The 26,201-nt window shown below is 39.7% G+C and overlaps 1 protein-coding gene across 6 annotated transcripts in view; it reads right to left on the bottom strand.

Moving 5' to 3' along the window:
• ATP10D (ATPase, class V, type 10D) overlaps positions 1 to 26,201 on the bottom strand; it is an 86,788-nt gene that overhangs the window by 51,695 nt on the left and 8,892 nt on the right. For 2 of the 6 annotated variants that reach the window (XM_005853133.2, XM_005853138.2), the window contains exons 2-4: positions 23,409 to 23,554; positions 3,596 to 3,922; positions 965 to 1,159 (exon numbers count right to left, since the gene is read on the bottom strand). In XM_005853133.2, the coding sequence (XP_005853195.1) occupies positions 965 to 1,159; positions 3,596 to 3,922; positions 23,409 to 23,554 (668 nt within the window). Of the gene's footprint in view, positions 1 to 964; positions 1,160 to 3,595; positions 3,923 to 22,120; positions 22,142 to 23,408; positions 23,555 to 26,201 lie in introns of those variants that run through there. The other 4 variants (XM_005853135.2, XM_005853134.2, XM_005853136.2 and 1 more) reach the window with 3 other exon arrangements.

Below are 26,201 nucleotides of genomic sequence, written 5' to 3'. Positions count from 1 at the left end.
AAGAAATGGTGGACCTTGAAAATGACTTCAGGTTTTCTCACTGCGCAGACTATAGTCAAACACTGCTGTAGTTAAATATTTTATCCTTTGTTCTCCCTGCATGATCTACAATAAGAATCTGCTTTGTGTTGATATTTACTGCTGTGTTGCTGACAATTACCTGAAAGAGAAGTTGGGGTCCTTCACTGGGCTGGAAAAAGTTTAGCTAAATAAGGAAGCAGGTCTAATTAAGCAAGTTTATTCTATATCTATAAAAGGCTAAGTTGACTCGCGAATGTGCGATATATATAAAGCTCTCGCTGGTGCCAATCACACGCATGTGTTTCCATCTGCCATTGTCGATCATGAATTTGGTTGACACTTCTATTATAGAGAAAGGGCGAATAGTGATATTAAAATATTTCTTCTAATTAATTTTCTTTCAATGCGCTTCGTGTACTGGGCCATTAGTCATTTAATAAAAATACTGGTTAACACAGTCCTAAACTGTTGCTGCAGTGGGAAGGTTTTATTAGCCTCTTTTGTGCCCCCAAAGAACATTTTCCTCCATTTAACAGAATCCCTTTTCTCCACAGACAGCTTGTCTTCTCTTTTTCATATTCCATCTTGTTCTCCATATCCATTCATATTTTTCATACCCCAACCTCTTCTAATCCCAAATGGTATCATCTAGGATTAAAACCTATCTGCTTGCTTTCCTTCTGATGGTTTTAAGTTTTATTCTTTCAGTTTCACTTAGAAGTGATAGAGGCGTGTGTCCTGGGTTGACAACGTCTCATACACTTTTGTTTTCCTATGAATTAAATTCACTGTAGGTCTTTAATACATATTAGTTGAAAATATCACCACCACCACCACAACCACAAAAAAGGTCCTGGTCACACCTAAGGGGGAAAAAAGTAACAATCTGCAAGTTTCTAAATGGTACATGTGTATTCCCCAGGACAGCTCCTGTTACACTTACCTACTGTAAACTTTGGTTAATAAGTTGTTGATCTGCTTGTCAATTTTGTATTTTCGGTAATCTTCCAAGCCATCTTTAATTGCGATAATTGTAAGGACCACCACCAGAGGCAGCATGGTAATTTCCTTTTGGAAGGCCTCTACCAAAGGCACCCAGTTCAGGACCACTAGAAACAGGAAATACAAATTGGCGGCTCTGCAAACAAACACGCACAAGGAGGTGTTAACAAATCACATAAACGCCAAAAGCAAACAGAGGCGAAAAAACCTCCAAGTGTTTTCTTACAAGTGTTTATTAGCTGATTTTAGATGCTACAGAATAAAGAACTAGCAAAATCTAAAATACCTGAACCAACAATTTATTACTCCTGTGAACATCTAGCTCAAGGCATACTTTAATAAATGAGAGATAGTATGTATTAAATATGTAACAGTAAATATTGGAGTGTGACCATCTTGAGTCGTGTGACACATGATAAAAAGCATAATAGGAAATACTATTTTCTCTTCAAAAGTTCAAAAACTGAGAGGAAATTCAGTGTTATGGGTTATAAAAATAACTTGTTAAATGATGCAACAACTGTCTACCCTTCAGAAGTTAATTTGTATGGCCAAACCTTACATTCAAACAAGGCTCAAAATAAGTAGAAAAGCCTGAGAGGTTTTTTTTTTTTCCCCTTGAGACCAAATTTCTGCTTTGATGTTATTCAGAACCACTTTTTCAGGAAGTTCCTCCATTCCTCCATTTTATATATTTAAAAACTCCTCCACTGGCCTGCAAGGTAAATTCAAGTGGCCCTTTAACGTAAAAGAAACAAACAAAATCTCAGTGCTGCATAGCCCCTTGAATTTTTATCACATATTTTCCCTGTTAAGCTTTTCAAAATAATCTACACACCTTTCTCCTTCCTAACCTCCAACTCCTTTTACTCTGAAAATTTTCTTCCTTAACACCTTTTGCTACTTGTTTGGCTGAAATTATTTCCATGTGGACTGCACCCAAATCTCCAGCACTGGCCCTGAACTCTTCAAGGTCCAGGGTCGAATTCCATCAAGTGCAGTAGAGTGCAAGCCCCATAAAAGACAGAAACACCCACAGCATTTAAAGTCATTAATTTAACAAATTCACATGTATACTTTATTTTATTATTTTTTAAAATATACTCTTATTGATTTTAGAGAGAGAGGAAAGGAGAAGGAGAGAGAGAGGGAAACATCAATGAGAGAGAAACATCAATCGGTATGCACTGGACTGGGGATCAAGCTTGCAACCTATGTATGTGCCCCAACCAAAATTGAACTGGTGACCCATTGGTGCCTGGGACGATGCTCACCAACTGAGCCACACCAGCCGGGCCACATGTATACTTTAAACCCATCCACTGTTCAATAAATGCATGTGGAACACATATAGAGAGAATAATGAGAATGAATATTGAATGTTGAAAATCTCAAACTCAACATTTACAAAAACAAAATAATCTTCCAGCCAAGCTTCTTTTTTATTTCTGTCTTTAATTTTTCTGTTAATCCTTTTGGTCACCTCAGCTCAACATGATCACATCATATTTTTCCTTAATTCCCCATATCTACTAGTAATCCATAGTCTCTGCAACAGATTATCTTTCTTTTCATTCCCTCATTGATCTAAGTTCTCCCTTACAACTCACCAGGACATACACAGTATCTTCCTGAATGTTCTCTCTGCCTTCAGTTTGCCTTTCATTGTGTTAGTCTGAACGGATGACTCCCCAGGCCTCAAGAAAATCTTCTGTGCTACTGCTTGGCACTCCCCTTCCTCCAGCTGACATGTGCTGTGCCGACACCTCTGCCTTGCATATCTCACCATCCTCCATGATTAAGTTCAAACACCACCTCCCCTTCTACTGCCATAGCTATCAGCACGATTTCTCTTTAGGAGGCTTCCCTCCTACTAGGCAGCCCTTTATAACACTCTTCACATCCACTATCTCTTTTCACTGTTTGTATACACATCTTGCTTCACTTGCCGAATGACCAAACCCATAGGAAAGGAGCCCCATGTAAACTTGCATTTCCTTCAGGGCCTAACTTCATAGGAGAGAGCCAATAAACAGACACTAAACCGGATTTTATTGTTTCACCTAAGAACTGGCTAACCCACAATGTCAAACCTAGTTTCCTGATCTACACTACAAGGATAACAATGTCTTCTCTGGTCAAGAGAAAGCATGTTGTCAACTGCAACGTGCTATGTGAATGTAAGCGGACATCATTCCACAACAGACCCTACCAGAATCGTCAAAGACCACGTCACAAGTCTCAGCCTAAGTAACATACAATGTTATGAACGTGATAAATCTTTTATATGATCTAGAACAGTGGTTCTCAACCTTCCTAATGCCGTGACCCTTTAATATAGTTCCTCATGTTTTGGTGACCCCCAACCATAAAATTATTTTCGTTGCTACTTCATAACTGTAATTTTGCTACTGTAAACAATATGTAATTATATATGTGTTTTTCGATGGTCTTAGGCGACCCCTGTGAAAGGGTCGTTCGACCCCCAAAGGGGTCGTGACCCACAGGTTGAGAACCACTGATCTAGAATGACAAAAGCAATCAAAGTTATTTTTCCCCAAACTAAAAGTACCTGTGAAATTGTTCAAATAAATTTCTTGGCACAAAATTCAGAAGCGTGTACTTTGTCGTCCGTATTCGGTTATTCACGTAGGTTCCAGAGAACTTCTCATACTCTTCCTTGAAGGGCTGGAGGTGGGGAACCACAACCCGGTGCCTGCCTGCCAGTCTGGGGGTCTGAGAGGACTTGCTCCCGCAGGCAAGCAGCGAGGAATAGCTGTACGGCCTCTCATCCTCGCCCCTGTTCGGACTGCCCATCAGCCGCTGCCAGTGGTATCGGGCCCATTGAACAGGCTCAGTCATGTCCAAAATGCAGTGAGATCCAGGTTGGGTAGGTGATCTGGCAAAACAAACAAAACCAGCTAAAACACTCCTCATAAGCTTCTGGAAAGTCTTAAAGATTAGTAAGGATAGTAAAGCTAAGATTTTTTTTCTATACCAAATAAATATATGACCCAATGGTTCAAGGTATAAATGGGAAAGTAAGACCAGTATTGGCAACTCCATCGTAACCAAAAGTCTTTATTAAATAAAGGATACTCCTTCTCATGGGCTGCCCTTCTGATCACCTAAGAAATAAGAGGCAGCATCTAGAATGCCATGCCATAATTAAAGCAAACAATTTAGGCCAAATGCACACAAATCTCTTAATTTATCCAATCATGAGTTTTCTCTTCTTTGAATTGAGAATGCCACACATGTCAGAAACCATCGTGAGGATTAAATGAATACCTTGTAAAGCACCCAGCATAAAACTTGATATAAGTAGTTATTAAAACCCTTTCTATGAAGATTATAAAAATGGCCACAAGTCTTTCCTTCCCTCATGCACACCCTTTCACCCGGCAAGTCGGGGAGTCTCTCTACTCATTGAATCTGGACTTGACCATGTGCTTTGCTTTAGCTAATCAAACACTAGTGAACGTGACATGAGCAGAGGTTTCAAATGTGCTTGCTCAGGGGACTCCCACTGCTCTTGAGAACCCTGTGGCCACTACCATGTACTGAGCCCAAGCTAGTCTACTAGATGTGAGTACACATGACCCACTTACCACCTTTGTTCCTGTCAATATGTGGGTGAGGCCACTGACCACCAGCTGGCCACTAACACGAGTGTGCCTAGATGACACAATCTAGAACAGAGCTCAACAGAGCGCAACCCAACAAATTGTGAGTCAGTAAACGTTACATCACCAAGTTTAGGGTGGTTTGTAATATATACATATATGCGCGCGCACACACACCCACACACACACACACACACACACTAGAGGCCTGGTGCACAAAATTCTCGCAGTCCGGAAGTCCTCAGGGGATGTCTGACTGACGGCTTAGGCCTGCTCCCCGTAGGAGCGCACTGACCACCAGGGGGCAGCTCCTGCATTGAGCGTCTGCCCCCTGGTGGTCAGTGTGCATCATAGCGACCAGTCATTAGCCGTTCGGTCGATTTGCATATTAGCCTTTTATTATATAGGATATTTTTATTGATTTCAGAGAGGAAGGGAGAGGGAGAGAGAGACAGAAACATCAACAATGAGAGAGAATCATTGATTGGCTGCCTCCTACACACTCCCCACTGGAGATCAAAATTTAACTCTTATATAATCTCTTCCTTATTTCCAAGTTTTTCTGATTTTCCAAGAATTCAGCCCTGCCTGGAACATAAGCTCATTAACTGGGGGCAGGGGGAGGAGTTAGCATTATTAAGAGTACACTATATTCCAAGCACTTTGCAAAGCACTTTACATGCATCGTCTTATGTAATATTAACATCAATCTGATAACACAGCTATTATTTCTATTTTGCAAAAGTGGAAACAGGCTTACAGAAGTAAAGTAACTTGCTGAAATTCATATGGTTAGTAAGACTGATTCAAACCAAATCTTTCTAACTCAACAGTTTCTGCTTTTAACTGTTCATGTGTCTCATTTATCTTCACATCCGGAGTAGCTGGCGCTTAGTAGATGCCCAATGAAAGTTCCTTGCGTAGCTAACGAACATGTCAGCAAATGAGCAATGTGTGGAGGGCTGGGTCTGGGGGCCTTGGTTTCTATCCTTGCTCTATCAGTCCCATTGCATGTACTTATCATCTTGGATTGGAGCTCACCTCTGGAGACTTATTTAGTAAATCTGTGGGCGTGTTCTGGTCATCTGAACTGTTAACAAGACTCCCCAGATGAATCTGACTCAGATGGCCTACGACTGCACCTAGAGAAAATTGAGGTTATGGGCTAGAAACTATACTAGGCTAGAAATACAGACATGATTCAGTCCTAGATCCCCTTTTGCAGGAGCTCAGGGTCTAGGTGAGGTGACAGGCGTGTAAATACATAAATGCAACCTGAGGTGCAGAATAGTGTTCAAGGCACTGATGTAGTTTGGGCAAATTCTTTAAGCGTGCTTCCTTCCTAAACTACATTCTAAGTTTAAACCACGTCTATTGATTCTTTTCTCTAAAGTGTTATATTAATCAGGAATTAATAGTTTCCCCCTAAGAACATGAAAATTGTATCCAGCTTTCATGGATCTGAAATCATAAGTCATTACCTAGCAGCATTAGAAGATTTGGCCCAATTATATTCTAGTAGTTAGTGAATCCATGTTTTTAACAATCCATTCTTGTTAATACATTTGTTTATGATACATTGGTCTTTAAGAAATCCAAGAGAATAATTAGATAGAATTACTTCAACACTGCATTTATAGACAAGTTGAATTACAAATAATAATTTTCTAAAATCCCATCAGATCTTTAAAAGTTATATGATCTAAAGCAAAATATTAAAAAAATAAATAAGAGCAGAAAGTTACTTTTAATGGGAAAAATGCAATAGCTTCCAAATGTGTGTATTTGGATATTGGACCCACAATACAGGATAGGCAAAAGTAGGTTTACAGTTGTGAGTATGCAAAACAGAGTTTATTCTTGTAGTATTATTATTATTTATGAATTATTATATTACTTTCCATATGAACAACTGTAAACCTACTTTTGCCCCACACTGTACACAGCCTCTATTATTCGTGAGAGAAAATATCCTTAAAGTCAGTCTTACCAGTTTTATACTAATATTGAAAACAAGAAAAAACAATAGTTCTATCCTTATCAAATTCTGTCCTTTGGCCCTGGCCGGTTTGGCTCAGTGGATAGAGCGTCGGCCTGTGGACTTAATGGTCCCAGGTTCGATTCCGGTCAAGGGCATGTGCCTTGGTTGTGGGCGCATCCCCAGTGGGGGGTGTGCAGGAGGCAGCTGGTCGATGTTTCTCTCTCGTTGATGTTTCTAGCTCTCTGTCCCTCTCCCTTCCTCTCTGTAAAAAATCAATAAAATATATTTTTTTAAAAAAATTCTGTCCTTTGGAGTTTGCTCTCTAAAATATCTGTTCAGAGAGAGCTAAATCTATAAACACTGGCTCAATTCTCAATATCTTTTCAACATAATGTTTTTAAAGTGTTCCTCTGAAGTGATTTGAAAAGCCTGTTTTTTTCACTTCAGTTTAAAAAAAAATAGCTTGTTCACCTAGATTAGTGGATATTGGTCCTGCCCAAAACATCCATGGAGACATTTGGTCCATGCTAAAGGTCCTTGAAATTTGGTCTCATCAGAAATATCTAGAAGCATATTTGGTCCAGGCCAAATGGTCCTTGATATTTGATCCTGTCCAAAATGTCCACACTTAGAAGATATCCCTGGGTTCAAATAGCTCATATCATTTATTTCTACTTTTGGTTTACAGAATTAATACGTACAAAATACCATCATGGATCAAGGACCTTTTGACATGGACCAAATGCCTCAGGGGGTGGTTTTGACAAGACCAAATGTCCTATAAGGCTTAACCTCCAATGCAGCTTGAGTTATTAAGATAGTTCATAGCGCATTCATAAATCTCCCCCAGAACTACCTCGTGCTTTATCAATGAACCAATAAGAATGTAAAATACTTAATAAAAGCACTCAGTGCTTTTCATGCATTTCATCTCATGCACAGTAGGTGACCATTATAACAAACCTCAAATTTTTTAGAAGAGTGAAATCAGTACAATTTATATAACTTCTGGAAACTTTAAAAGAGAAGTTTTTACTTGTAATTACAGCAGGTCCTCCAATAACATTTAGTTCAATTGCTATAATGTTGATGAGATGCCATAGGAACTTAACTCTTGTTTATATGAATTAGCCTGTGGTAAAAGTGGTTTTGTTAATGCATCTTTTTGCTTAAAGTCACAGAACTATTGTATCTTCAGCATTAAGTGAGCACTTTGTAAATTCATACTAAGACAGAGGAGTGTGTATTCCTCTATTGTCCACAATCTCATACAACAATCTAGATTCTACCTAGATTTTTAAATTTCAGAATACAATTTCTTGAGAATGAAAAGTCAGAAATATTTTTAAAAATATGAGACATGGGTGATGTTAACTTCTGGTAATTTGTGGTGTATTTAACTGACAACCTCACACTAGAAAAAAAATACTCACTGGTTTACAAAAACAATCAGCTTTTCACTCCACATACATACTCAAGAACCTTCTTTTTTCCCATTCACTCCATTCCAAAGAGACAAATCTATGACTGGAAGACATTTTATTGCCCAAGTTTCCCTCGGTCCGCTTTCCTGTGTACCTTTTCAATGTCTTTACACTTATATTAGGTGCTTTATCTACTGGTGTATTGCCTTCTCCTTCCCCCTGGCTCACTGCCCTCCTCAGCATCCGCCCTCAGCCATCGAGTCTCTGTCCTACTCTCCAAGCCGGGTGGCTTGTCGTCCTGTAACGACTCTCCCTCCCTTCATCACTGCTACTCTTTTCCTAATAAGTGATGATCGGATCAAGGGACTGATCTACACAAGAGAGAAAAGGTGCTAGTGCTTTCAAGGAATAGAAGAAAAAAGACTAGGAGTGCGGGTAACTAGCATGTGGAAAACATCCTTTCAAGGTTCCAGCTTAGAATTTAAACTATCTTATATTAAGCAGGAATGACCAAGGATCTACTTAGCACTCCAGCTCAGTGCTTTCAAAATTTGGTAACTGCCAGCCAGTGGGAAATACATTCTATGATATTCTATGGTGAACCTGGAACATAGACATAGACATACATACATATATAGCTGAAAAAGAAGTCTACAAAACAATTTTTTACTCTTATTACTTGCAATGCATGCTTTTTTTATTCTACAGTAACTCTTTCAGCCTCTCTCTCTCTCTCTCTCTCTCTCTCTCTCTCTCTCTCTCATTTTAATACTGGTCAAGATGCACTGAATTGGTTTCAAGATTCACTAATATGCTGCTATTCACATTCTTGAAAGACACTATTACGTGTGGCTCCACAATGGATAAAAGGCCCTAAAAGACAGCAGTTGGACTAGAAGGCTCAGGGGAAGACAGCACTTTACTTACCATATCTCCCAGAGTAGGAGCCTGTAGCCTTTTACTCTTTCCCCACATGCCCCAGCAAAGTTAAAAGTATATTAGTACTTAGAGAAGGTTCTATTATTAATAACATTTCACATGGATATTCAGGAAAATTTCTTCATGATATGAAAGGAAAGCAAATCAGAGTAAGTCATACCTCATCAAGCAAGAATCATGATATTTAAAAGCTTAGACTTTAGAGATTATTTAATCTCAAGACTACAAACTAGTAGTAAAATTCTATCTAATGATGTATTTTGCACCGTGATGTTGGCAAACACATTGTTCTTAATATATTTTTTTAACATAGGACATTTAAAAATGGAGATAAATTCACATAAAATATTGATAGATTTTCTTAAAAACGACAGGATGTTGGACACAAATTTTCACATAGTAACAAATGTCAGAAGCTTTTTCACTGTAGCCCCTGCCCCTAATCCTGTATTTTCTATTTCACCTATTTTAATTGAGTGGATGAGCACTCCGCTCACCATTCTGAAGAATCAAATTCCCCCTGCTCTATAGACCAAGGCTCAAATGGCAGTTGCATCACTCATTAGATCTCTGACCTATGTAATTAACCTCTGGGCCTCAGCTTGCTAATGAATAAAATAACATAACATTAAGAGTCTTGGGCACACTATAGATGACAATGCTCTAATTCCTGCCCTCTTTGGCTATTTCTCAGGTCATAAATAAGTCAAGGTTTGAAACCCAGTAAATTGGTCTGAGGTCCAAACTTTCAACAGATTGATTTCAAATTAAATGAAGTTGCCCAAGTCTAAGTAAATGCTCAGTTCAGTGTCACTGTTGATACCTGAGAAGTAACCAGTTTTAAGTAGGATACAAATAGAAAACAAATCATAAAAGACAGGCATGACTAACCCTATGTAATAAAAGGCTACTATGCAAATTGTCTCCTCGGGAGTTCAACTGACCAGGAGTTTGACCGCTTGCTATGATGTGTGCAGACCACCAGGGGGCAGCACGGAACGAAAGGAAGGCCCCGGCCAGCAGCCAGAAGGCCCCGATCAGCCCTGCTCACTGGCCAGGCCTAGGGACCCTACCCATGCACAAATTTCATGCACTGGGCCTATAGTTTATAGATAACCTTCATACCATCTGATCTCATCCTCCACCATCTTCTTCAAATTTCATTCCAATTATGATCATGAACAAACTATATTCCACTAGTCCTGGGCCCTCTGCTAATTACAGTCTCCTAGGCCCCTCCCCTGGAGATTCTGATTCAGGAGCATGAATGTGGGGTTTAATTAGTACCCAGATGACATGTCTGGGAGGTTGCAAAGCACAGCCTATAACCTGCACCTTTGGAAATGCTGCCCTCTTTTTCCAGAGGGCTGGTCAATCATATCACCCACTCACCACAACAGCCCCTATTCATAGGAACTTAACTCTTGTTTATATGAATTAGCCTGTGGTAAAAGTGGTTTTGTTAATGCATCTTTTTGCTTAAAGTCACAGAACTATTGTATCTTCAGCATTAAGTGAGCACTTTGTAAATTCATACTAAGACAGAGGAGTGTGTATTCCTCTATTGTCCACAATCTCATACAACAATCTAGATTCTACCTAGATTTTTAAATTTCAGAATACAATTTCTTGAGAATGAAAAGTCAGAAATATTTTTAAAAATATGAGACATGGGTGATGTTAACTTCTGGTAATTTGTGGTGTATTTAACTGACAACCTCACACTAGAAAAAAAATACTCACTGGTTTACAAAAACAATCAGCTTTTCACTCCACATACATACTCAAGAACCTTCTTTTTTCCCATTCACTCCATTCCAAAGAGACAAATCTATGACTGGAAGACATTTTATTGCCCAAGTTTCCCTCGGTCCGCTTTCCTGTGTACCTTTTCAATGTCTTTACACTTATATTAGGTGCTTTATCTACTGGTGTATTGCCTTCTCCTTCCCCCTGGCTCACTGCCCTCCTCAGCATCCGCCCTCAGCCATCGAGTCTCTGTCCTACTCTCCAAGCCGGGTGGCTTGTCGTCCTGTAACGACTCTCCCTCCCTTCATCACTGCTACTCTTTTCCTAATAAGTGATGATCGGATCAAGGGACTGATCTACACAAGAGAGAAAAGGTGCTAGTGCTTTCAAGGAATAGAAGAAAAAAGACTAGGAGTGCGGGTAACTAGCATGTGGAAAACATCCTTTCAAGGTTCCAGCTTAGAATTTAAACTATCTTATATTAAGCAGGAATGACCAAGGATCTACTTAGCACTCCAGCTCAGTGCTTTCAAAATTTGGTAACTGCCAGCCAGTGGGAAATACATTCTATGATATTCTATGGTGAACCTGGAACATAGACATAGACATACATACATATATAGCTGAAAAAGAAGTCTACAAAACAATTTTTTACTCTTATTACTTGCAATGCATGCTTTTTTTATTCTACAGTAACTCTTTCAGCCTCTCTCTCTCTCTCTCTCTCTCTCTCTCTCTCATTTTAATACTGGTCAAGATGCACTGAATTGGTTTCAAGATTCACTAATATGCTGCTATTCACATTCTTGAAAGACACTATTACGTGTGGCTCCACAATGGATAAAAGGCCCTAAAAGACAGCAGTTGGACTAGAAGGCTCAGGGGAAGACAGCACTTTACTTACCATATCTCCCAGAGTAGGAGCCTGTAGCCTTTTACTCTTTCCCCACATGCCCCAGCAAAGTTAAAAGTATATTAGTACTTAGAGAAGGTTCTATTATTAATAACATTTCACATGGATATTCAGGAAAATTTCTTCATGATATGAAAGGAAAGCAAATCAGAGTAAGTCATACCTCATCAAGCAAGAATCATGATATTTAAAAGCTTAGACTTTAGAGATTATTTAATCTCAAGACTACAAACTAGTAGTAAAATTCTATCTAATGATGTATTTTGCACCGTGATGTTGGCAAACACATTGTTCTTAATATATTTTTTTAACATAGGACATTTAAAAATGGAGATAAATTCACATAAAATATTGATAGATTTTCTTAAAAACGACAGGATGTTGGACACAAATTTTCACATAGTAACAAATGTCAGAAGCTTTTTCACTGTAGCCCCTGCCCCTAATCCTGTATTTTCTATTTCACCTATTTTAATTGAGTGGATGAGCACTCCGCTCACCATTCTGAAGAATCAAATTCCCCCTGCTCTATAGACCAAGGCTCAAATGGCAGTTGCATCACTCATTAGATCTCTGACCTATGTAATTAACCTCTGGGCCTCAGCTTGCTAATGAATAAAATAACATAACATTAAGAGTCTTGGGCACACTATAGATGACAATGCTCTAATTCCTGCCCTCTTTGGCTATTTCTCAGGTCATAAATAAGTCAAGGTTTGAAACCCAGTAAATTGGTCTGAGGTCCAAACTTTCAACAGATTGATTTCAAATTAAATGAAGTTGCCCAAGTCTAAGTAAATGCTCAGTTCAGTGTCACTGTTGATACCTGAGAAGTAACCAGTTTTAAGTAGGATACAAATAGAAAACAAATCATAAAAGACAGGCATGACTAACCCTATGTAATAAAAGGCTACTATGCAAATTGTCTCCTCGGGAGTTCAACTGACCAGGAGTTTGACCGCTTGCTATGATGTGTGCAGACCACCAGGGGGCAGCACGGAACGAAAGGAAGGCCCCGGCCAGCAGCCAGAAGGCCCCGATCAGCCCTGCTCACTGGCCAGGCCTAGGGACCCTACCCATGCACAAATTTCATGCACTGGGCCTATAGTTTATAGATAACCTTCATACCATCTGATCTCATCCTCCACCATCTTCTTCAAATTTCATTCCAATTATGATCATGAACAAACTATATTCCACTAGTCCTGGGCCCTCTGCTAATTACAGTCTCCTAGGCCCCTCCCCTGGAGATTCTGATTCAGGAGCATGAATGTGGGGTTTAATTAGTACCCAGATGACATGTCTGGGAGGTTGCAAAGCACAGCCTATAACCTGCACCTTTGGAAATGCTGCCCTCTTTTTCCAGAGGGCTGGTCAATCATATCACCCACTCACCACAACAGCCCCTATTCATCTTCCAGTGGTCGGCAAACTCATTAGTCAACAGAGCCAAATATCAACAGTACAACGATTGAAATTTCTTTTGAGAGCCAAATTTCTTAAACTTAAACTATATAGGTAGGTACATTGTTATTAACTTAATAAGGTTACTCCTAAGGCTTAGGAAGAGCCGCACTCAAGGGGCCAAAGAGCCGCATGTGGCTCGTGAGCCGCAGTTTGCCAACCACGGTTCTAGACTGTTTTAGCTTGACCTTGGAGTGGGAGAGACTGAGGATCCACACAGGAGCTACAGTAAGGTACTCCCGGCTCTGCTCCCATTAAAACCTGGGCATGGCTCCATCGCTGGCACTTGCTACAGTGTGCTTCAGGTCGCTTCATTCTTCAAGGTCAGGGACCTTCTCTAATTCCTTCCCAGACTCCGGAGAGTCTCATGCTTGGCCAAAGTTAGATGATCAATGACACAGTATATTTAGGATTCAGTACTATCTTTGGCTTCTGGAATCTACTGGGAGTCTTGGAACATATCTCCAGCAGATAAGGGGGGACTACTGTACTTGCGTTTTCTCAAACTTACTCCTGCTTCTAATGGAAGGAAAGCCACGCTGAGACATGAAAGAGGAAACGAGGTGTTTTTGTTTCCTTTTCCCATACTGCCTCTTTAATTGCAGAGTCTACCAGGCAACCAATTAGCTAAAGATAGCAAAACCCTCTATCAACTGTTCCCATGGGTAAGCAGAGCCACTCAGTAGACAAAAGCTCTAAGGAACATTTTAAAGATTTTTCAAGAATATCATTCATAATTCTAAGATTTAGCCTACTCCACAAGGAGCTGATTTGTCATGGTTTCTGATAATAAACAAATGGTTCCATGCTTTACTTGACCTAATATTATGCCACTGATTGGAACCCTACCTTGAGAATTAACAACAAATTTAAAACACACACACACACACACACACACACACACACACGGATGGGATGGATGTAAGTTCCTTAAGAGCCTCTCTCTCTCTCTCTCTCTCTCTCTCTCTCTCTCTCATTTTAATACTGGTCAAGATGCACTGAATTGGTTTCAAGATTCACTAATATGCTGCTATTCACATTCTTGAAAGACACTATTACGTGTGGCTCCACAATGGATAAAAGGCCCTAAAAGACAGCAGTTGGACTAGAAGGCTCAGGGGAAGACAGCACTTTACTTACCATATCTCCCAGAGTAGGAGCCTGTAGCCTTTTACTCTTTCCCCACATGCCCCAGCAAAGTTAAAAGTATATTAGTACTTAGAGAAGGTTCTATTATTAATAACATTTCACATGGATATTCAGGAAAATTTCTTCATGATATGAAAGGAAAGCAAATCAGAGTAAGTCATACCTCATCAAGCAAGAATCATGATATTTAAAAGCTTAGACTTTAGAGATTATTTAATCTCAAGACTACAAACTAGTAGTAAAATTCTATCTAATGATGTATTTTGCACCGTGATGTTGGCAAACACATTGTTCTTAATATATTTTTTTAACATAGGACATTTAAAAATGGAGATAAATTCACATAAAATATTGATAGATTTTCTTAAAAACGACAGGATGTTGGACACAAATTTTCACATAGTAACAAATGTCAGAAGCTTTTTCACTGTAGCCCCTGCCCCTAATCCTGTATTTTCTATTTCACCTATTTTAATTGAGTGGATGAGCACTCCGCTCACCATTCTGAAGAATCAAATTCCCCCTGCTCTATAGACCAAGGCTCAAATGGCAGTTGCATCACTCATTAGATCTCTGACCTATGTAATTAACCTCTGGGCCTCAGCTTGCTAATGAATAAAATAACATAACATTAAGAGTCTTGGGCACACTATAGATGACAATGCTCTAATTCCTGCCCTCTTTGGCTATTTCTCAGGTCATAAATAAGTCAAGGTTTGAAACCCAGTAAATTGGTCTGAGGTCCAAACTTTCAACAGATTGATTTCAAATTAAATGAAGTTGCCCAAGTCTAAGTAAATGCTCAGTTCAGTGTCACTGTTGATACCTGAGAAGTAACCAGTTTTAAGTAGGATACAAATAGAAAACAAATCATAAAAGACAGGCATGACTAACCCTATGTAATAAAAGGCTACTATGCAAATTGTCTCCTCGGGAGTTCAACTGACCAGGAGTTTGACCGCTTGCTATGATGTGTGCAGACCACCAGGGGGCAGCACGGAACGAAAGGAAGGCCCCGGCCAGCAGCCAGAAGGCCCCGATCAGCCCTGATCACTGGCCAGGCCTAGGGACCCTACCCATGCACAAATTTCATGCACTGGGCCTATAGTTTATAGATAACCTTCATACCATCTGATCTCATCCTCCACCATCTTCTTCAAATTTCATTCCAATTATGATCATGAACAAACTATATTCCACTAGTCCTGGGCCCTCTGCTAATTACAGTCTCCTAGGCCCCTCCCCTGGAGATTCTGATTCAGGAGCATGAATGTGGGGTTTAATTAGTACCCAGATGACATGTCTGGGAGGTTGCAAAGCACAGCCTATAACCTGCACCTTTGGAAATGCTGCCCTCTTTTTCCAGAGGGCTGGTCAATCATATCACCCACTCACCACAACAGCCCCTATTCATCTTCCAGTGGTCGGCAAACTCATTAGTCAACAGAGCCAAATATCAACAGTACAACGATTGAAATTTCTTTTGAGAGCCAAATTTCTTAAACTTAAACTATATAGGTAGGTACATTGTTATTAACTTAATAAGGTTACTCCTAAGGCTTAGGAAGAGCCGCACTCAAGGGGCCAAAGAGCCGCATGTGGCTCGTGAGCCGCAGTTTGCCAACCACGGTTCTAGACTGTTTTAGCTTGACCTTGGAGTGGGAGAGACTGAGGATCCACACAGGAGCTACAGTAAGGTACTCCCGGCTCTGCTCCCATTAAAACCTGGGCATGGCTCCATCGCTGGCACTTGCTACAGTGTGCTTCAGGTCGCTTCATTCTTCAAGGTCAGGGACCTTCTCTAATTCCTTCCCAGACTCCGGAGAGTCTCATGCTTGGCCAAAGTTAGATGATCAATGACACAGTATATTTAGGATTCAGTACTATCTTTGGCTTCTGGAATCTACTGGGAGTCTTGGAACATATCTCCAGCAGATAAGGGGGGACTACTGTACTTGCGTTTTCTCAAACTTACTCCTGCTTCTAATGGAAGGAAAGCCACGCTGAGACATGAAAGAGGAAACGAGGTGTTTTTGTTTCCTTTTCCCATACTGCCTCTTTAATTGCAGAGTCTACCAGGCAACCAATTAGCTAAAGATAGCAAAACCCTCTATCAACTGTTCCCATGGGTAAGCAGAGCCACTCAGTAGACAAAAGCTCTAAGGAACATTTTAAAGATTTTTCAAGAATATCATTCATAATTCTAAGATTTAGCCTACTCCACAAGGAGCTGATTTGTCATGGTTTCTGATAATAAACAAATGGTTCCATGCTTTACTTGACCTAATATTATGCCACTGATTGGAACCCTACCTTGAGAATTAACAACAAATTTAAAACACACACACACACACACACACACACACACACGAAACAAGTTCAATTATCATCACATAGAACCAGAAAGAATGCTTAGGTCTTGATACTCTACTCCCCAGTGAGCTGCTCTCCTTACAGGCAGGGAGATTTAGCATTTCATTGAAAAATAAAATACAGTTTACCTAGGTTTTTATTAAAATCTTCATTCTTAACTTCATTTTAGTTTAAGAGCAACTACTACTGTGTGGAAATTTGAATTACAGCAAAATTTCTGCTGGTTAGTGATGGAAAATACCATTAACGATTAACTCTATGAAAAGGCCTGCATGTTCCTGGGCTGAGCATGACAACCTGATGTTCAATATTACCCAGAAATGCAGTGACAAAGGACACCTGTCTCTGGACCCCTTGCTTTAATTAACTGACATTAGCATTTTGTCTAGAATGTAAAAGTTAATTCATATGACCAAGATCAAGATTCTTAACACAGCCTGGCTGGTGTGGCTCAGTGGTTGAGGTTCAACCTATCAACTAGGTCACTGTTCGATTCCCGGTCAGGGCACATGCCCAGGTTGTGGGCTCCATCCCCAGTGTGAGGCATGCAGGAGGCAGCCAATCAATGATTCTCTCTCATCATTGAAGAATCAAATTCCCCCTGCTCTATAGACCAAGGCTCAAATGGCAGTTGCATCACTCATTAGATCTCTGACCTATGTAATTAACCTCTGGGCCTCAGCTTGCTAATGAATAAAATAACATAACATTAAGAGTCTTGGGCACACTATAGATGACAATGCTCTAATTCCTGCCCTCTTTGGCTATTTCTCAGGTCATAAATAAGTCAAGGTTTGAAACCCAGTAAATTGGTCTGAGGTCCAAACTTTCAACAGATTGATTTCAAATTAAATGAAGTTGCCCAAGTCTAAGTAAATGCTCAGTTCAGTGTCACTGTTGATACCTGAGAAGTAACCAGTTTTAAGTAGGATACAAATAGAAAACAAATCATAAAAGACAGGCATGACTAACCCTATGTAATAAAAGGCTACTATGCAAATTGTCTCCTCGGGAGTTCAACTGACCAGGAGTTTGACCGCTTGCTATGATGTGTGCAGACCACCAGGGGGCAGCACGGAACGAAAGGAAGGCCCCGGCCAGCAGCCAGAAGGCCCCGATCAGCCCTGATCACTGGCCAGGCCTAGGGACCCTACCCATGCACAAATTTCATGCACTGGGCCTATAGTTTATAGATAACCTTCATACCATCTGATCTCATCCTCCACCATCTTCTTCAAATTTCATTCCAATTATGATCATGAACAAACTATATTCCACTAGTCCTGGGCCCTCTGCTAATTACAGTCTCCTAGGCCCCTCCCCTGGAGATTCTGATTCAGGAGCATGAATGTGGGGTTTAATTAGTACCCAGATGACATGTCTGGGAGGTTGCAAAGCACAGCCTATAACCTGCACCTTTGGAAATGCTGCCCTCTTTTTCCAGAGGGCTGGTCAATCATATCACCCACTCACCACAACAGCCCCTATTCATCTTCCAGTGGTCGGCAAACTCATTAGTCAACAGAGCCAAATATCAACAGTACAACGATTGAAATTTCTTTTGAGAGCCAAATTTCTTAAACTTAAACTATATAGGTAGGTACATTGTTATTAACTTAATAAGGTTACTCCTAAGGCTTAGGAAGAGCCGCACTCAAGGGGCCAAAGAGCCGCATGTGGCTCGTGAGCCGCAGTTTGCCAACCACGGTTCTAGACTGTTTTAGCTTGACCTTGGAGTGGGAGAGACTGAGGATCCACACAGGAGCTACAGTAAGGTACTCCCGGCTCTGCTCCCATTAAAACCTGGGCATGGCTCCATCGCTGGCACTTGCTACAGTGTGCTTCAGGTCGCTTCATTCTTCAAGGTCAGGGACCTTCTCTAATTCCTTCCCAGACTCCGGAGAGTCTCATGCTTGGCCAAAGTTAGATGATCAATGACACAGTATATTTAGGATTCAGTACTATCTTTGGCTTCTGGAATCTACTGGGAGTCTTGGAACATATCTCCAGCAGATAAGGGGGGACTACTGTACTTGCGTTTTCTCAAACTTACTCCTGCTTCTAATGGAAGGAAAGCCACGCTGAGACATGAAAGAGGAAACGAGGTGTTTTTGTTTCCTTTTCCCATACTGCCTCTTTAATTGCAGAGTCTACCAGGCAACCAATTAGCTAAAGATAGCAAAACCCTCTATCAACTGTTCCCATGGGTAAGCAGAGCCACTCAGTAGACAAAAGCTCTAAGGAACATTTTAAAGATTTTTCAAGAATATCATTCATAATTCTAAGATTTAGCCTACTCCACAAGGAGCTGATTTGTCATGGTTTCTGATAATAAACAAATGGTTCCATGCTTTACTTGACCTAATATTATGCCACTGATTGGAACCCTACCTTGAGAATTAACAACAAATTTAAAACACACACACACACACACACACACACACACACGAAACAAGTTCAATTATCATCACATAGAACCAGAAAGAATGCTTAGGTCTTGATACTCTACTCCCCAGTGAGCTGCTCTCCTTACAGGCAGGGAGATTTAGCATTTCATTGAAAAATAAAATACAGTTTACCTAGGTTTTTATTAAAATCTTCATTCTTAACTTCATTTTAGTTTAAGAGCAACTACTACTGTGTGGAAATTTGAATTACAGCAAAATTTCTGCTGGTTAGTGATGGAAAATACCATTAACGATTAACTCTATGAAAAGGCCTGCATGTTCCTGGGCTGAGCATGACAACCTGATGTTCAATATTACCCAGAAATGCAGTGACAAAGGACACCTGTCTCTGGACCCCTTGCTTTAATTAACTGACATTAGCATTTTGTCTAGAATGTAAAAGTTAATTCATATGACCAAGATCAAGATTCTTAACACAGCCTGGCTGGTGTGGCTCAGTGGTTGAGGTTCAACCTATCAACTAGGTCACTGTTCGATTCCCGGTCAGGGCACATGCCCAGGTTGTGGGCTCCATCCCCAGTGTGAGGCATGCAGGAGGCAGCCAATCAATGATTCTCTCTCATCATTGATGTTTCTATCTCTCCCCCTCTCCCTTCCTCTCTGAAATCAATAATAAAAAAATATTTTTTAAGAAAAGAACAACCACCAATTACAAACAACCAACTAGGTTTAAAAAAATATTCTTAACATACAGGTTTAAACTGGTAGAGAGGGACTGAATATGAGATTAATACAAACCAAATGCTATATACATCCAACTTGCAATACTATTTCACAATAAGGCAATTATATAGTAGGGGGAAAAAGTTTCATTGCAAGTAATCATTAATCACCATCACAGAAATATCAATTATGTTCTAAAAATATGCATGTGTAAATCTCTTTATAATTGGCACAAGAAAATTATAAATCACTTTCACTTATGAATATTGATGGAAAACCTCAATAAAATTTAGCAAATTAAATATAACTCTGGCAATGGGAGTGTGAATTGCTACAATCTATTAGGTATCCCAAAAAAGAAAAAGAAAAAGGAATAGGAGGAGCTTTTTAACTTTTCTTTTTTTGTTACAATGAAATGTATTGAATTATAATTTTTAAAATTTAATTTTCAAGTTTTAAAGGAAGAAGTTTTAATTAATAGCTATGAAACAGTCTAATGCTGCCCTGTGCATTATGTGTGCATGATGCTACATGATCCAATATCCCACTGACTCACAGAAGCTGAACAAAACCTGTAATTAAAGTTCTAAAATCTATAAGCTATCAATTTTAAGACATAAGATCAATTAAAATTAGAAATAAAGAAACACAAGCCAAATGTTGCTAGAAAATAAGTACATATAACACTTTCATAATAATCACTGCTTACAAAATACATTTCACATGCCATTTAATTTAATCTTCACAACATGGTATGAAGTTTTACTTCCTAGTTTCAGAGGAAGAAATAAAAGGTCAAAGAGTATAACTCAAGGCATGCAATATTTGACTCCAAAGTCATGCCTTTCCAACTACACAATTCCATTTATACATAAAATTTCAAATAGTCAAATATGATCATTTAAATTAGATTATTTCTAATTCATAACCTACATTTTTATTATAGTCATTTAAAATAACTATATTTTTCTAGAAGATATTAAAAGCTATAATCTATAACAGAGTGCACCTAAAATAACAGATACTATGTTCCTTCTTGTGTACAAATGTACTTGAAAGCAGACAGAGCTCAAAACACTGTTTCCCTCAATGAATGCTTAATGGAAATTTTGTAGCAGGACAGATCATCAAAGGTAAATATGGGATAATGAATTCCCTTAAGCCCAGTTACTATTTAAATATTTATGAGGTCATCATCAGCCAACACACAACCTGAAATGTACATATATGAGCTCACTTGTCTAAAAGAGAAAAACATTCTTGTGTGTAGTCGTTTCAAGACGCTCTGTTTGTGGCTGTCAAATTCCCGTATGCATCCGAATGTGCTGAAGCACTCCCCCATGCTGCTGACTCAGCAGATCTGGGTGGGGCTCAAGAGGCTGGATTTCTTTCCTTCCCGATGTGGCTCAGTTGTTGGTTGTCATCCTGTGCACCTGGGGTTGCCAGGTTCAATTCCCAGTCAGGGCACATGCTCAGGTTGCGGGCTCAACCCCCCCTTGAGGGCATGTAGGAGGCAGCCAAATGGATGTTTTGCTCTCATATTGATGTTTCTCTCTCTGTTTCTCTCTCCCTTCCTCTCTCTCTAAAAATCAATTTTTAAAAATCTTTAAAAAAAAAAAAAGAATCTGCATTTCTAACAAGTTTCCAGGTTAGTGCTCAAGTTGGTCCTTGGAACATGCTTTGAGAACTTGGCTATGTAAATTTCTTTCAATATGTAAAGTTGAAATTAAGAATGAAGATTTAGTTAGATGTCACTCGTATTATTGGTCAGTCTTTCTTCTTTGAGTGTATAGACCGAGGCCATGTACCGATGACTTGACAGCTGATACCAGCAGACCCTCTCATCTAAGGCTAGAATTAACTAATATAGCGAAAGTCTAGTTTACACACAAAAATACCCAGCAATGGCTGATGAGGCCTTCAGGATGGACTCAGCAGATTTAATACAATTACAAATCAGTTTCAGCCAACATTTCCAAAAGTTTGGCAAGGGAGAACAATGGAGAACAGTGGGTCCTGGCCTTGACAGACTTGTAACCTTTTTCTCAAACAAGATGAGAAAACTCTAACAAAAATATCAAAGTTGCTATATACCCCAAACCTGGGAAGAAAGAGAATTTACCTATCAGGGTCAATAAAGAGAGAGAGAGAGATGTTATAGCTATAAGAAATTTTTCACAGTAGACTTGGGATGTGAAAGTTTTCTTGGCCTGTACATCTCTGAAACACAGAAAAAACCAAAGCTTGTTCCAATCTGGGTCACGCCAGACCTACTTCTCCAGCTCTCTCTATAAGAAGCTGATTCCTTATCTGACAGGTAATAAGCAGTAAGGTGGCAGTAAGATCACCTGAAATCTTTGCTGGTTTCTTATTGCATCAGGTGCCAAGGTGACATGTTGGCACGGCTCCCTTAGTGATTATTTTTGTGCTACCTATAAAAGGAAAAGAAGTGTTTTTCTTCACCCCACACAATCTTTGGAAAAGAAGATAAACAGTTACAGGACGCTCATGGGAAAAGGCCAGCTCTAATCAAGCACATAGCCCTTATGCATCTGTAGAAAAGAGTGCCCAAACCAAGCTCACTCAGTCCCAATTCACTCAGCAAACTAGACCTGAACACCAAACGCTATGGTTGATGCTGGGGACACAGAACCTAAAGACACAGTTCTATTCTGCATCACAGAAGCAGCCTCTCACTCAGGCTGAGGAAAGACACCCTCCACCGCAATGTGTTTTATTTCATTGCTGATGAAGAGTCAGTTTAGAACTTTCAAACAGAGCGTGTTTATTTTTAAAGAATACAGAGGTATAAAATATGACTGTGGTATCTAGATGCATTGCTTTCTACTGGGAAAAGTTTATCTCTTCTTAATGTTTCCAAAATACATTAAATAGAAAGAGATTTTTCAATTTTCTTGTGTGAGAATTAAGTATTTATGTGTCCATTCAGACACTGAAAGCTTTATTACCTCTTTTTTTCAACATATCTCAGCTTTTTCTTATAGGGATCATACCTCCAATTGACCTTTTGCTAATGCTTAGGCTCAAAACTGGTTTAAGCTAGCAAAAAGGCAGGGAAAATGTCGCAGTGGTATGTTGTCTCTCCATGTTACTGGAAACTAAAAAAAAAAAATCTCACCCATACTCATGGTAATTTGCCAATATGTCATAGTCTATTCTTAAAGCTGAAAATTATAAACATATATGTTCTGACATTGGTAATCCTGAATACTCCTAAAATCTACGTTATTGAAATGATAGAATAGCTGTTTTTGAGATTCAGTTATTCAACTGTAATACAATATTATTAATTCAATAAACCTGAGATCATAACAGTATCTACCATTTAAAAAGACATGCAGTATGCATGCCTATAAGCATAAGCGATGGACGCAGACAACAAGGAGTGAGGGTGAGGGCAAGACTGGGGGGATGAGGGGACAATGGGGGGATAAAGACACATTTGTAATACCTTAATCAATAAAAAATAATATAAAAATAAATAAATTTTAAAAAGACATGCAAGGTCCTGTGCTGGGGATAAATATACATAACTTTAATCTGACAACAATGTACATGTTTTTATCCCCATTTGAGGTTGAAAACATTGAGACTCAGAGTGATTGGGAAACTCACCCAAGTGATACAGCTTGGTCAATGGTTACCCAAGCCTGATCCAAATACCTCCGCTGGAGTGAGAGCCTCCACAGCCAGTAGAAGGCTCTGATATAGGGCAGAAACTTGAGCAATAAGTTGGTAGAAGGCACATAGCTTCTGGCAGCCTACCAAGGAATGTGAGGGTTAGGAGGAAGAATAGGACTAGTATAAAATATCTGAACTTAAGTCATTCAGGGGGAAAAAATACTGCAAGCATACTTCATTTGAAAAAATAAATTAACAAATTCAAATATTTAATTTTCAAACACTCATTAGATGCATGCATTAGAAAGCTCTTTACGTGTATTTGAAATATGATCCAATATGTAACAATAAAATGTACATGTAAATAAATGATCCATTTCAGCCCGACTTCAATATCATCGGGTCCCACGGGGACCTGTAAGCGACTGGCCCACTATCTCTCGCTGCCCCTCCTCCTTGCACGGCCTCATCTCCCCGCTCACACATTTAGAAATGTATTGTCAACACTGTGGTCACTTCCTTGTATATTCTCTCCATCCCTTAGGTCCTCTCTCACTTCTTTCTTGGCAAAGCCCTTACCCTGGCTATATTCAAATCAGTTCTATCAAATCCCTATATACTCCGTTCCAATACCTATGGGTTGAAAGTGCCTACAGGGAAACACATAATGTGCCTGGTTAGTGTCACTTTAAATTATCGGCCATGAGCTACAAGTTGGCCGCACATGCCAACTGCAATCATATAGGACTTCTAGTCTCTTTACTTTCCCATTTTAACAGGCAACTGTTTCATACCTTCTCCTCTAACTGCATATCTTCCTCCCAGCTTCCTTCCTGCTGATGATCTTGTTTCTGTTTTACTGAGAAAACTAAGACCATCAAAAGAGAACTTCTACAGGTTTCCCTAACTAACTATTCTCCAGCTCAGAACTCTTCCCCAAAGTCCAGACTCATCCATCTGACTGCCAACTAGACAGCCTAGCCCAGCAGTTCTCAACCTGTGGGTCACGACCCCTTTGGGGGTCGAACGACCCTTTCACAGGGGTCGCCTAAGACCATCAGAAAACACATATATAATTACATATTGTTTTTGTGATTAATCACTATGCTTTAATTATGTTCAATTTGTAACAATGAAAATACATCCTGCATATCAGATATTTACATTACGATTCAAAACAGTAGCAAAATTACAGTTATGAAGTAGCAACAAAAATAATTTTATGGTTGGGGGTCACCACAACATGAGGAACTGTATTAAAGGGTCGTGGCATTAGGAAGGTTGAGAACCACTGGCCTAGCCTATCTCCAAATGGAAACATGTGGAACACTGAGCTCCTGGTACTCTCCCCAAAACCTGCTGTCCCCTCCCCCAGATGAGCCCTGTCAGTTGATGGCAGCTTCATCCTTCTATCTAGATCCTCAGCCCCAAAGTGATGAGCCCTGTCAGTTGATGGCAGCTTCATCCTTCTAGATCCTCAGCCCCAAAGCCTTTGAGTCATCAGGGCGTCCTGTCTTCCCTCAAAATCCATACAGTCAGTCAGCAAATTCTGTTGGCCCTGCCTTTAAAACATATCCAGAATCTCACCACTTGGCATCATTCCCACCATCACTCTCATCTAATATGATCACCTAGTCCTGTTAAAACCTAAGTTAGATCCTGACATTTCCACAATTCCAAATCTCTAAAGGCTCTCATCTTAGTTATAATTATAGCTGCCAGTGTCTCGCTATCTGCCTCCCCATGTCCTCTCAATACCCCTCTCCTCCTTCACTCCACTCTGCACAGCCTTGTCTCAGCAGTCCCTATTTTCCTCCAGTTTCATTTCTCATAGAACTCACTTCCCTTTCTAATAAGGTATAATTATTTTTGTATTTTAGCTCTGTTTTCTTCTGCCTCCATCAGAGGAGGAATTTATATCTCTTTTGTTCATTGATATGGCGTAGGCCTAAAACAGTAAGTATCAGGCATAGAGTAGACTTTCAATATGTGTTTGTGGAATGAACATAGGATTAATGAATAACATAATACCTCTCTTACATGCAGAATATCTGTAATAATCTTAAAAACACTGGCTGTAGAAGTGATATATGCTTAGTTATTTCCTGTTAATTCATTACAGCTTTTATTATGCATGCTAAAGTTATTACAGTTCATATTAAAATCTACAGCATGTCAGCCTAAAATGGCCACTTGCAAGACTGTAATAGGAAGACATAAAAAGGGAACTAGAACAAGTCAAATCTGTTTTTAAAAATAGCCAAGGTATGTTAATTTCAAAACTCATAGGAAGGAAGTTCTTCTGAGTAACCTATTTTTTTTCCAGACAGCTTGATTAATTCCTTTAAGTGCCCAAACAATTTCATCCAGGATGGAAAGCATTATAAATGTGTTCTCAATTTTCCTATACTTTATACAGCATTCTAAATGCATTTCCTTCTCTGAGAATTCAGCACCAATGCGTTGAGCACCAGTCATTGCAAAGTGCTCTATATAGCGGTGCCTTCAGGGTCTTCAGAAGCCTCTGCATAGGTGGTCTTCAGTAGTTGAAGACCTCCTTGTTTTGAATGCTCGTGTCTAATTTTACAAGTTTGTTTCTCCCGTGGCTGCCAAAATATTTGCCTTTCTTAAGACTTAACTCATACTTCCATCTACCTTAGACTCTATAATAATAAAAGCATAATATGCTAATTAGACCAGGCAGCCAAACGACCTTCCGGACATCATTCTGGATGTCCTTTGGGATGAAGCTGCGGCGACGGGGGCCGAGGCAGAGGCAGTTAGGGG

The sequence above is a fragment of the Myotis brandtii genome, unplaced genomic scaffold (assembly GCF_000412655.1).
Source record: "Myotis brandtii unplaced genomic scaffold, ASM41265v1 scaffold10, whole genome shotgun sequence".
NCBI lineage: Eukaryota > Metazoa > Chordata > Mammalia > Chiroptera > Vespertilionidae > Myotis > Myotis brandtii.
This window is presented reverse-complemented; position numbering and strand designations above follow the sequence as displayed.